Genomic DNA, 13,603 nt, shown 5'->3' on the forward strand with positions numbered 1-13,603 from the left:
AGTGGGAATATTTGAAATGTATTTGAAGAACTGTCTGTAACTGATGCAGTGTTAAATTGCATTTAGAATGTGCCCTCATAAAATGAATTGAAATATTAGGCTCTCCTTTTCTTGATCTGCTGGTGCCTTTTTTAATCACTTATTGAAAAGGCTGCCTTTACTTATGTGTCTTGTAGTAGTGGTAACGAAGTGTTCTGCTCTTTTTCAGGATATATTTAAGCAGGCAACAGAGGATCGTCTAACAAGTGCAAAAGAGCTACCTTATTTCGAAGGGGATTTCTGGCCTAACGTTCTAGAGGAGAGCATTAAGGAACTAGAGCAAGAGGAAGAAGAACGAAAGAGAGAAGAAAACACTAGTAATGAAAGCACAGATGTAAGAATGCTTCTGCTATATATATATGATCTAATGTAAAAGTTGTGATTACATATGGCTCACTAAAAAAAAAAAGGGGTGGCTAGGCACTTTCCTTAACTGGCTTTTTTCCCCTTTTCTAGCTTCAATCTACTATAAATTTCAATTTTATATTTTATAAATTAGAGCTGTTAAAATACCACTAAGCCACATTCATATGAGCAGTGCCTGTTCATATGGCTATAAACCTAACTAATTACCACAGTCAATTAGATTGAAACAGCTGCTAGTTGAATATTTTGCTGCTGAAATCCAATTATTATCCATGTTCATGCTGCAACTTCAGCCTGACTTGGAAGCTTTTTCCCTAAGCTTTAGCTTTTGGACAGTGGCTAACTCTTTTCTTTCCAACTGAGATGTTATGATACTAATCTTAGCAAAACGTTCTGAGAAAGTAACAGTGTGATTTAGTAGTTTACTCAGTATAGGTTTTTTTAGTAGAAAGCTTTAAGGCATTGAGGATCTGAAGCACAAAATACTGCTCAACTGTTGTTGGGCTACTTAAATTTCTTGCTGGTTATCTTGTGCAATTTTTTTGGAGAACATGCAACAACTGTGCTTTCACATTCCACAAAGAACAAAAAAAGGTATGCCTCTTAATTCAACAATAAATTTGAAAATGAACAGATGTGGAATTTATGCATCTGCCCATCCTTGGATCTTCTGAGCTTTTATCGAAGAGGTGGTGAATAAAGTTAGTAGTTTTGCTCACACAGTAGTGCTTATTAGTTAACTCTGATTAAACATTGCTGCTTCGTCACCTTATTAGATATTAGATTTTTGTTGGGGTATAGAATTAATCTTTTTCCTAAAAGACCTTTTGGGTCAAAAAAGTTAGGTTTAACATTACAACTAGAATTTGTGGTTCTCCTGTGCTGCTCTTTGCAATGCCTCTTTTCAAGGACCTTATATAAACTAAGTGCAAGAGTAACCTGGGAATTGGGCAACTCGATATCAGATTTGCATTAACTAACACCTTACTTAGGAAGGTATTATTTAAAGGTTTGTTTTCCACTTGGCATAGCTGCAAGTTCCCATCTCTAATATGCCAGAAACCAGTCATGAGGAATCTGACCTAGCTCTGTGTGTGAGGTTGGTCAACACTTAGTTGATCCTCCATAGCAATTTGGCGCCAAAATCCTGCGGTGGGGGAAGCTTGCAGCATATTACTATTTAACTTCTATTATTAAAAATCATTTCAACTCTTTATTGATCCCATATTTCACTTCTTGAAAATGAGGCAATAATAAACTGTACTCTCAAATGAAGTGCTAGTCATTCATGTTCACTGGAAATTTCCATCCTGACAAAGTTATTTTAAGCTTAAGAAAAATGCTTATTTGGATAAGAATTGCTTTGGTTCTTGATCATCATATGCTGTAATGTTTTGAGGGGTCCTCTGAGCAGCACTGTTCATTGCTAATTGATTATAATTGAAATTAAGCTGACCCGTTTTGTTTGACTGTTGCAGGATATGACAGGAGGAAGGTGCATACTAGAAATTGCACTACTAATGCCTTTTGGAGTCAAAAGAACAGCTTCATATCAAAATCAGTTTAATGCAGTCTATTAAAAAATAAAAATAAATCTGTTGGGGAGCTGTAGCAAACTAAATCTAGATTAATTAAGTCTGTCTTACCTCTGGTTAGTGGAATATTGGTTGTACTTTTCAGTTATTTTTAGTTTTGAATTGCATTGAGAAGCCATCTGCTGAACCCCTTTGTCATTATCCAAGAGGTTCTTCCCTGTTCAACTGTAGCAGACAAACAGGTTTCAGTAAAATCATTTCCCTTGCACCTCCTGAGCATTTGTGCTTTTAATAGTTTTAGAACTATCTATTGCTGATCTTGGTATCTTCTGGAGTGATTCTAATTGAATTAATTTAATATTTCAGGGGACCCTGGTAAGTGTCTTCGGAATAAATTATTGTGAAGTGTGTTTTGTCCTGCAGTTATAGAAGATGTGAAAGTAATAAAATGCTGATGTGGTGTAACTTAGATACCTGACATAAAATACCTTTAAAATTAATAGGTGAGCAAGGGAGACAGCAAAAATGCCAAAAAGAAGAACAATAAGAAGACAAGTAAGAACAAGAGCAGCTTGAGTCGTGGCAATAAGAAAAAGCCTGGCATGCCCAATGTGTCCAATGACCTCTCCCAAAAGCTGTATGCCACTATGGAGAAGCACAAGGAGGTAAGAGTTGATAGAATGAGACACATGTATTTTACTTAAGTAGAGAGGTGTACAAAGCTTTGATACTTTAGAGCTGTGCCCTGTAAATTGTACAGGTTTGGCTGGAGAATTGAGTGGCACACCAGATAAGTAAGTCTGGGTGCTCTTTGCTGCAAGGGCAGTGGGGATAAATACAGCTGTGCTCATACAGAACTTCCTAACAGTCTAGACTGTCACAAAATTTTACTGTTCAGTCCAGTGTTCCTTACTTAATGCTTCTGAAGAAGGTGAACCTGCAGGGCACCCAGAGGTTTGAAACTTCTCAGCCCTTACAAGCACACCACCCTGGCGGCACATCATGCAAGTGTTAGTTGGTCCTGGAATTGTACGCTCTGTGTAATGAAGTTTGGCAACCAATACATCGTGATAAGTTCTGGCATTAAGTCTTTTTACTTTTCAGGTCTTCTTTGTCATCCGTCTTATTGCTGGACCTGCAGCCAACTCCCTGCCCCCCATCGTTGAGCCTGACCCGCTCATTCCGTGCGACCTGATGGATGGGCGTGATGCTTTCCTAACCCTTGCTAGAGACAAGCACCTGGAGTTCTCCTCACTACGACGGGCGCAGTGGTCAACCATGTGCATGCTTGTGGAACTGCATACCCAGAGCCAAGACCGCTTTGTTTACACCTGCAATGAGTGCAAGCATCATGTGGAGACCAGATGGCACTGCACTGTTTGTGAGGTATGCTTGGTGAAGTTTTCCCTACTTGTGTCCCCGTATCTCTATGCCCAGAACGCTCTTCACCCGAACTAATTTCTCAGTATTAACTGATGGAAAAAGATCCGTACAGCTCATCCTCTGGCAGTTCAGAAAGAAAGGAAAGGAAACGTTTTCTGTAACAAGTGATTCTACTAATCTACTACTTGATGTGATTTTTGTTGTTGTCTTCAAAGCTGTGGAGAACTGAAGTAGAGTTGTATTTTCTGTAGTTCATTTAAGGTGCTGCTGCTTAAGCAGCTGGGAACTGTAGCAACTGCTTGAGCTGTAATGGTAGGATCAGCTGATTTTTCTGAAGAGCAATGCATCCTTTCTTCTTCCAGAGTCAGAAGTGTTGCGCTGCAGTATTTCTGTAAATAGGGCTCTCCGTTGGTTTACTGGCATAGAGGTTTTGCTATGCTGGATGTCGGATTCCTATACTTGGGTGACTCTTCCACTACCCTGTTGTGTCTTTGTAGAATGCTGCAAACAGTGCCTTTTGTCTTTGGAAGTGTTTGCAATACCAGTGTGTTTAAAGATCAAGTCCAGTGGTCTGGGTCAACGCTGAGCCCTCCATAAGCTGGACTAACCTTGAATCTGGCTTGTAACTTAATTTTTTAGCCTGCTGGAAGTAAAAGACTGTCTTGTATATACAATATACCAGAAAAAAAAAATCGAAATTTCCTATGGATTAATGAATCCTGAGATCTTGGATCAATTATTGAGCCCAAACTCTTGCGCTGTTGCTTTCACAGAATGTAAATGCTGTTCTGTTCTTCTGCCCAGTACACGGCTGTTTAAACTCACCTGAAAACTGAAAATGCAGCTCTCATTCTCCTTTCTTTTATGAAAATTGGTACCTCTCCTGCCACTCTTGCCCTCTTCTTTTGAAGCAGCAGCAGATGGGCAGCTATTTGTTCCTTGCCTTTTTCTTCTTCTTTCCTATCAGGAAAGAAAGGGATTTTTCTGGCCCAGCTGAATAATGTGTGACTTATTAGCTCAGAGCAAACTTGTTTTTCAAGCTATATGTACTTGTGTAGTTTTCAGACTCCCTTGCGCCCACAGACTTTCCCTGGCTATAATTTGGATTTACTCCTTCTCCAGTACCTCAATGTGGTGTGAAAGATTGAATTTTTCCCTAGAGCAACAATTTGCCTGGAACAGACTAGGAGTAATTTGTTGAGGTGGCATGACATCATTTATTGATTGTATGGAGTTTCAGGAACGCTGATAACTTTTCCTTCGTTGTCTTTCCAGGATTATGACCTGTGCATCACCTGCTATAACACTAAAAACCATGACCACAAGATGGAAAAATTAGGCCTTGGTCTAGATGATGAGAGCAACAACCAGCAGACTGCAACCACCCAGAGCCCTGGTGATTCCCGCCGCCTGAGCATTCAGCGCTGTATCCAGTCTCTGGTCCATGCCTGCCAGTGTCGCAATGCCAACTGCTCACTGCCATCCTGTCAGAAGATGAAACGGGTTGTCCAACACACCAAAGGCTGCAAACGCAAAACCAACGGAGGGTGCCCCATCTGCAAGCAACTCATTGCGCTCTGCTGCTACCACGCAAAGCACTGCCAGGAGAACAAGTGCCCAGTGCCCTTCTGCCTCAACATTAAACACAAGCTCCGTCAACAGCAGCTTCAGCACCGCCTGCAGCAGGCACAGATGCTCCGAAGGAGGATGGCGAGCATGCAGCGGACCGGTGTGGTAGGCCAGCAGCAAGGATTACCCTCGCCGACGCCAGCCACCCCAACGACTCCAACAGGCCAGCAGCCCCCAACACCGCAAACCCCACAGCCCCAGCCTCCGCCCCAGCCTGCCTCGCAGCCTCAACCTGCACCTCCCAACAGTATGGCACCCTACACCATGCCAAGAACTCAGCCCCCCAGCGCTGTGTCCCAGGGCAAAGCAGGTGGCCAGGTGACTCCTCCAACTCCACCCCAGCCACCGCAACCACCAGTTCAGGGTCCTCCTCCAGCAGCAGTGGAAATGGCCATGCAGATCCAGCGGGCAGCAGAGACCCAGCGTCAGATGGCACAGGTTCAGATCTTCCAAAGGCCGATCCAGCACCAGATGCCCCAGATGCCGCCTATGGGAATGAACCCTCCACAGATAGGCAGAGGTCCTGGTGGCCATATAGATCAAGGAATGGGGCCGGCAGGAATCCAGCAGCAGCCACCGTGGGTGCAGGGCAGCTTACCCCAAGCTCAGCTACAGCCAGGAATGCAGAGGCCGCCATCCATGATGTCAGTAGCCCAGCCAGGTCAGCCGATGAATATGGCACCTCAGCCAGGGATGGGTCAGGTACCTGGCGCTGCTCAGCCCAAACAACCACCTCTGCCCCAGGCGGCCTTACAAAACCTGCTGCGGACTCTCAGGTCTCCCAGCTCACCCATGCAGCAGCAGCAGGTGCTTAACATCCTTCACTCCAATCCTCAGCTGCTGGCCGCTTTCATCAAGCAGCGGGCCGCCAAGTATGCAGGCTCCCAGAACCCCCAGGGGATGACGGGTCAGCCTGGCATCCCCCAGGGTCAGCCAGGCCTCCAGCCACAGCAGGCCATGCAAGGGCAGCAAGGAGGGGTGCACCCCAACCCAGCCATGCAGAGCATGAACCCCATGCAAGCGGGAGTGCAGAGGCCCAGCATGCCCCAGCAGCAGCCGCAGCAGCAGCCGCAGCAGGCCATGGCTGGGATGAATCCTCAGGCGCAGCAGATGAATATGAATCACTCGGGGATGGCTCCCCAGTTCAGAGACCTCCTGATGAGACGGCACCAGATGATTGAGCAGCAGCGCCACCAGCAGCAACCGCAGCCGCAGGGAGCAGGACCAGCACTGGGGCCGGGGATGGCCAACCACAACCAGTTTCAGCAGCCCCAGGGCGTCGGGTATCCCCAACAGCAGCAGCAGCAGCAACAGCAGCAGCGAATGCAGCATCACATGCAGCAGATGCAGCAAGGAAACATGGGACAAATAAGCCAGCTTCCACAGGCGATGAGTGCAGAGACAGGAGCCAGTTTGCAGCAGGCTTTCCAGCAGAGGCTACTTCAGCAGCAGATGGGGTCCCCAGCTCAGCCCAATCCTATGAGCCCCCAACAGCACATGCTCCCCAGTCAGGCCCAGTCCCCGCACCTACAGGGCCAGCAGCTCCCTTCCTCGCTCACCAATCAAGTGCGTTCTCCGCAGCCTGTACCCTCACCGCGGCCCCAGTCCCAGCCCCCCCATTCCAGCCCGTCCCCCCGGATGCAACCTCAGCCTTCTCCACACCACGTCTCCCCGCAGACCAGCTCCCCACATCCAGGACTGGTAGCTGCCCAGGCTAACCCCATGGATCAAGGGCACTTTGCCAGCCCGGACCAGAGTGCAATGCTTTCCCAGCTTGCTAGCAATCCCGGCATGGCAGGCCTCCATGGTACAAGCGCCACGGAACTGGGGCTCAGCTCCGAGAACTCAGACTTGAATTCAAACCTTTCACAGAGTACACTAGACATACACTAGACACATTGTAGCATTTTGGGAGCAAAAAAAATTTAAAAAAAAAAAAAAAGAAAAGAAAAAAAAAAACTTATTTTCTCAAGACTTTTTGTACTGAAGACAAATTTTTTTGAATCTTTCTTAGCTAAAACAACATTTTTCCCTGGAACACATCTGAACTCTGCAGCAGTAGTTCGTGGTTTTAAAAACAAACCAACAACGAACCTGAGGGACAGTAGAGTACAAAGAATATATTTTTGTTATGGCTGGAATCATAACCAGTCCTTTTTCTTGGTTTGTTTTTTTTTTTTCTTTGGGTTTTTTTTTTTTTTTTTCCCTTGTGTGCATTGGGGAGGTCGGGGGAAGAGGGTGGTCTTCTGGTTGTTCACCAAAGGATGCCCTACTCGTGCCTCCAATAGGGTTGTGTTTTTGTTTTGTTTTTTTTTAAATTAATGAAAATATGTAATATTGATAGTTATTATTTACTGAGGCAGATGGTAAACATTTTCCCTATTCTGGTTTTTCTTCATGTCACTGAAAAAAAAAAAAAAAACCACAACAAAAAAAAAAACCACAGGAGAACCTTTTCCTAAAACCGGAGGACAAAATGGGTTAATGTTGCTTTAAAAATACATTACATATATAAATATATATATATAAAAGTAAATACCGATCTTTTCCTCTTTGGTTGGAAATATGTCAATTATTTGAAAAATGTAAAAATATTAAATAACTCAGTCCCCTCCCGAAGTCTACTTTTGTCCTCCAAGAATTTTCTATACAAGAGTCTGAGCTTAAAAAAAAAAACTTCAAGTATTAAAATGATTTGTACATGTAGAGAGAAGACATTTTTGCAAATACACAGGGGCAGCTGCCAAATGGATGTAGTATATATATTGTGGTTTCTGTTTTCTTGAAAGAATTTTTTTCGTTATTTTTACATCTAACAAAGGAAAAAAAAATAAAAAGAGGGTAAGAAACAATTCCAAGCGGATGATTTTAACCTGAGAAAAAGTCCCTGGGGTTTCTTCTTTATGCTTGCTTTCTCTCTCCGTGCCCCTTTCCCCACCCTCTTCCACTTTCTGTAAAACTTGAAAATAGAAAGCAAAAAACCCTCAAATGTTGTAAATCATGCAATTAAAGTTGATTACTTATAAATATGAACTTTCGATCACTGTATAGACTGTTAAAAATTGATTTCTTATTACCTATTGTTAAATAAACTGTGTGAGACAGACAGCCTGTTTTTAATGTTTCCCTTCTCTCCCACATGTGTTGCTTGTTCTTAAAATGGTGGGGGTAGCAGAATCATTCAGATGTTCGCTATTTAGATTGTCGGAGAGCTATTTAATGTATATGACTGTTTTAAAATGCAAATCTCTAATAAGGGACATGGAGTAATAATTAGTCTTCTAAATGGACGCTTTTGGTACAACTCTGCATTTGCGTTTGTTCCCGGCATGTATCTTACCAAAGAAACGAGGTCTGACCTCAGCAGTTGTGCCAGTCGGCTGTACCCCACCCTGCTCACGCAGCCTGGGAGCAGCTGATCTTCAAAGGACCTATTTTGCATTTTGAAATGAGAACTATTGTTTGGATATGTGATATTAAAAGATCCTATTTCACTTGGAATATATTGTACACCTTTCGGCACCGAAGCGTGAGCATGAGGTAAGCTTGCGTGGATGTCCCGTAGACACCGCACCCAGACGGTGCGTGGGTGCCCCGTCACCCCGTGGTGCATCTGGTGATCTGCCAGGCGTAGGGCACGTGTGGTCGGTTACCGTACATTATATCTATTTTGGGGATTTCCTGAACCAGAAATGCTTCAACTGTGCAGCGCGTGCGTAGTAAACCCAGTTGTGTGCCGCTCGTAGCTGCGTGCACGTTGAGTTAATCCCACCATGTAAGAACATGTTGCTGCTTGTGTGCTGGCTGAGCACCACGTATGCGGCTGGTCCATTGAGGGCTTCCCAAAATACAGCCTTACTCTGTGCGTGTATCTACAGTGCTGGCTGCTTAGGAAATAACTTGTGCCAGGGCATTACACACCTGGAAGACCCGGATGTGACCAGAGCACAACATCTGCATAACGCCAGCTGTGTTGTGAGCGTCGGCATATCCACAAATCCCAGGCAAATAACAACGCGAGCAAGCTGCCTTCAGGAAACGGCTGGTGGAAGATGACCCGGGGGGAACTTGGACAGATGGGAGCCTCAGCCAAGTGCCAAAGAAAAGTAATGGTGTATTGTGATGTGGACGGATGTTAAAGGCTGTTAGAATGGGAGTAAAATGCTTTGATATCTGGGTATAAACACAAGTAGGACCGTGAATCTTTTATAAAAAAGGTGTATTTGATAGCGAGAAGCCTTCAGCAAGATGGTGGGAAGTCCCTGGGAGGCTTAAGGAAAGCAGCCCAGTGCTTTGGTATTCTCCCTTAGGTAATCCTCATGCCATCGCCCCTGCATGGCGCAGACCAGCTCTGCACCAAGCCCACAACTGCCTCGTCTGCTTTCCGAGAGACTGCTGTTGGCCCGCTGTAAAGGAGAGCAGAAAACAACAAGCCACATGTTGAATGCCAGGGCAGCAGACTGGGATGGTTTAGATCTGTGTTCTCCGTGCCAATCGTGGCAAGCTTTCCTCTTCCTTCCCCCCCACCCAAGCAAAGTCTAGTTTTACTTTCAGCCCTGGGGCTTCTCAGGGCTTATTTTTATAAATAAAATTCCTTCTGACCACATACTGGCTAGTGAAGTGTAAAGTGTACCTAGCTTTCTGGCTTGTATGTTTTTCATGCATCCCAACCTAGAGGCATGAATGAAAGCTGTTTGCTATGTTAGGACAAAAAAAAATCTGTTTTGAATTTGTCCCCGCCTGCGTGGGAGCATCTGGTCCGTGCTGAAGTGGCGAAGCCTCGAGACCTTGCAGAGCAGCTTTGATTCAAAGAGCTACAGATCTTCCAACTTTGAATGCCAACGTAGCGACTTGCTTAAAAGATGCCATGAGGCATTTTATGTTACAGCACAGCTGCTGTGTCCCTCTTTGTAGATGCTGTCTCTGAGCCAAGTTGAAATGTTTTATTGAAGTGGTGTGGATGATTGAGGGTCTTGAATTTACATGGGGTTTATTTCCCTTGCATCCCTCCGCCTCTGCTTTCCCCAATTCCACTGGAGAACCAGAGCCCACCAGTTGGGAAAACACTATGGCTGACGGGTGAAGTGGTAGGACTTGAGGATGGCAACAAGATGAGGACTGTGTGCCCTTGCCAATCAGTTGCATCCAAGTTAGAGTAGGTTGCTTCATTCCTTGGACCAGCAAAAGGAACTCGCACGCAATGTTTTAGCAATCCAATCCAAGATTTATTGTCCAGTTACAACGATGCTAACGCTTATAGTCAAATAATACACGGTTCAGCGATGTGAACTTTCTAATGTCTACCCCTTCCAATGCCCCGTTGGGTCCTAGGGTCAATGACTGAAGTTGCAGGTGAGAGGGCTTACAGTCGCATGGAGGGGTATGATCGTGGTTTCTCCCTCAGTCTTGGGGTCATCTGTTTGTAAAAAATACACCTTGCTCTTCCCCGGTTCATTGTTCCACATTATATACTAATTCGCTGTTTATGGAGCGTTTTACATGTGTTGCATACTTGTTCTTTGTTACCCCTAAAACTGGTTTCACCCAGCTGCCGGTTACTCTGATATCAGACTTGGCCACCAGTGAATTGCTTATAGCCCTGGGCCTGCAGTGTCATCCCGTGACTGTATGTGTCTGCACTGCTCCCCCCGCGCCCCCAAATTCTAGCATCATAGATACTCTATTCTACACAGAGCCACTTGTTATTACAGACTCCCAGAACAGCTGCGGTGGGCAGGCACCTCTGGGGATCGTCTAGTCCACCTCCCTGCTCAAAGCAGGGTCACCTAAAGCAGGTTGCAGACAGCCATGTCCAGATGAGTATCTCCGGGATGAAGGTGCCACAGCCTCTCTGCCTACTCCCCCCTCCAGGTATCTACACACGTGGATAAGATCCCCCTGAGCCTTCTCTTCTCCAGGCTGAACAGTCCCAGCTCTCTCAGCCTGTCCTCGTATGACAGATGTTCCAGTCTCCTCATCTTCCTGGCCCTTTGCTAGACTCGCTCCACTATGTCCGTGTCTCTCCTGTACTGGGGAGCCCAGACCTGGACACAGCATTCCAGCTGTGTCTCACCAGTGCTGAGGGGATCACCTTCCTCCACCTGCTGGCAATGCTCTTCCTAATGCAGCTGAGGAGGCTGTTGGCCGCCTTTGCCACAAGGGCATGTTGTTGGCATATTCAGCTTGCCACCAGGACCCCCAGGGCCTTTTCTGCCAAGCTGCCTTCCAGCGTGGGCTGGTACCTGGGGTCGTTCTTCCCAGGTGCAAGACTTTACGTTCCCCTTTGTTGAACCTCATGAAGTTCCTGTCAGCCCATTCTTTCAGCCTGTTGAGGTCCCTCTGGATGGCAGCACAACCCTTTGGTGTATCTGCCACTCCTCCCAGTTTTGTACCAGCTGTGAACTTCCTGAGGATGTACTCTGCCCCACCATTCAGGTCAATAAGATAACGTTAAACAGTATTGGCCCCAGTACCAACCCCTAGGGTATTTCACCTAGTGACTTGCCTCCGCTGGACTTAGTGCCACGGATCCCAACCCTTCAATCTACCTTGCTGTCTACTTATCTAGCCCATACTTCCTCAGTTTGTGAGGCAGTTGTCAGAGATGGTGTCAAAAGCCTTAAGTAAGTTCAAGATAAACAACATTCACTGCTCTCCTCTCATTCACCAAGACAGTCATAGAATCATAGAAGGCTGTAAGGTTGCTTATGCATGATTTCCCCTTCATAAATCCATGGTGACTACTCCTGTTCACCTTCTTGTCCTTAGTGTGTTTGGAAATGGTTTCTGGGAAGACTTGCTCTGTCACCTTCCCAGGGATTGACTGGCCTGTAGTTCCCAAGATTCTCCTCCTTCGAGACAGGACTCTCATTCTTCCACTCCTCAGGAACTTCCCCCAGTCACCATGACCTTTCAAAAATAATAGAGAGTGGCCTTGCAACGACGTCAGGCAGCTCCCTCAGCACTTGGGTGTGCAACCACCAAGTCCCATGGACTTGAGCACGTCTAGTTTGTTTAAATGTTCTCTAACCTGGTTCAACTTCACTGAACGTGTCCTTGCTCCAGGGAGCTGGGATTGCTGAAAGCAGGGAACTTCAGAGGGGCACCCAGACGTGCTGATTTCCCAGAAAAGTTATGAGAGCTTTCCCCAGGAAGCTGTCCTCCCAGCACGTCCTTGTTTACATGCATACACATGGGCTGCGCCCCCATCTGCCACGTATCTCTCCTGTCCACGTCACACTGCAACCTTTGCTTGCTAAGCTAGTCCATCACTTCCTCACTGTTGCCCCTAAAGCTCTTCTCCACAGGCTGGGCAGCCTTTGTCCGCTTAGCAAAGATGGTTTTGCCCCCTTGGTCAGGTGGATCCCATCTCTTCCTAGCAGGCCTTGATCCTTGAAGAGGGTCCCATGGTCATAAAAGCTGAATCCCTATTCAGCTGCACAACCAGTTGTTGACCTGCAGGCTGCATCTGTTCCCCCCCAAGTACTTTCCCCTCACCAGCAGAAGACCACTCAGCCCCCATACTTATGCCCACTTCATCCAGAGCCATGAAGTCACACGTGATATGCTCCGGGTCTCCCCTGGCAGTATCATCGATGCCCACATGGAAGAGCAGCAGGGGGGGTAACAGTGTGAGGGCTGGACAAGCCTTGGCAGCCTCTCCATAACATCCCAGATCTGAGACCCCGGCAAGCAGCACATCTCTGTAGGCAGGCTGGTAGATGGGGACCTCCGTCCCCTGCAGCGGGGAGTCTCTCAGTACTAGCGCCCGCCCCTGCCGCATGGTGCTGCGGCATGGCTCAGGCCCAGGCTCAGGCAGTTCGGACGTTTCCCTGGACACAGCTCCCAGCCCCACATCTGCCGTGAGGGCACTGAACCAATTCAGTTGTCCCGTACATGTGCAGGTGGAGCAGGAGACATCCTCCTGGTAGCAGAAGTCACACAGGCTTCCAGCCTTCATCGTCATGGGAGTCACTGATTCCCAACCCAATGAGCACAGACTCTGCCTTCAGTATCAGCAAAGCCGTATCCTCCCTCAGGAGAGCTCAGCCTGGGTGGAGGCTCTGGCATTACAGGGAGAGCTGTTCCAGCGGCTGCCGGAGACCACGCCACGTGGCACGTCACCGCCATTGCTGAGCACGGGGACCCTGACCCGCTCTGTGCACCCCACTGTGCAAACGCCTGCATCTGTTAGCTGCTCTGCAGGAGCTGCGCTCTAGGCCCAGCAGTTACGTAGGCTTCTCCCTAGTACCTGCTCTCTATTAGTTACGGTAATATATACGCGGTAAGAGTCACACCAGACAATTGTACCAAAACTAAAACAATGTTGGTAACAGTCACCTGGTCATTAGACAACTGTTTTAACAGCGAAACGAGCTACAACACAGCTCCTGGCAGGCCAAGACAAGTCCAGACAGAGCCCGGCAGGGCCCGAGTTACATATAGCGCAGAGTTTGTGGCCTCTTACAAGCAGTGGCAGGACCACGACAAGGCTGAGGTACACGATGTGACAGTGGCAGCCATTCCAGCTTCTGCTTCCTCTTGCCGTGCTTCTTCCAACATTTGATACACTCTTAGTTCCTCTGCAAGAAACACCACCTCCTGTTTCCAAGATGGTCTTTTTACATACACTATGTCCTTGATTGTGCTGC

General features: G+C 46.7%; 1 protein-coding gene across 3 annotated transcripts in view; it reads left to right on the top strand.

Annotated features, from left to right (window-relative positions):
* Positions 1-9,431, top strand: part of EP300 (EP300 lysine acetyltransferase) — a 67,786-nt gene extending 58,355 nt beyond the window's left edge. Inside the window, exons 28-31 of one of the 3 annotated variants that reach the window (XM_082310775.1) lie at positions 209-373; positions 2,444-2,605; positions 3,045-3,326; positions 4,599-9,430. In XM_082310775.1, the coding sequence (XP_082166901.1) occupies positions 209-373; positions 2,444-2,605; positions 3,045-3,326; positions 4,599-6,845 (2,856 nt within the window). In that variant the 3' untranslated portion in view covers positions 6,846-9,430. Of the gene's footprint in view, positions 1-208; positions 374-2,443; positions 2,606-3,044; positions 3,327-4,598 lie in introns of all 3 variants that reach the window. The other 2 variants (XM_082310776.1, XM_082310777.1) reach the window with 2 other exon arrangements.
* Positions 9,432-13,603: the final 4,172 nt, after the last annotated feature.

The sequence above is a fragment of the Platalea leucorodia genome, assembly GCF_965183815.1.
Source record: "Platalea leucorodia genome assembly, chromosome: 4".
NCBI lineage: Eukaryota > Metazoa > Chordata > Aves > Pelecaniformes > Threskiornithidae > Platalea > Platalea leucorodia.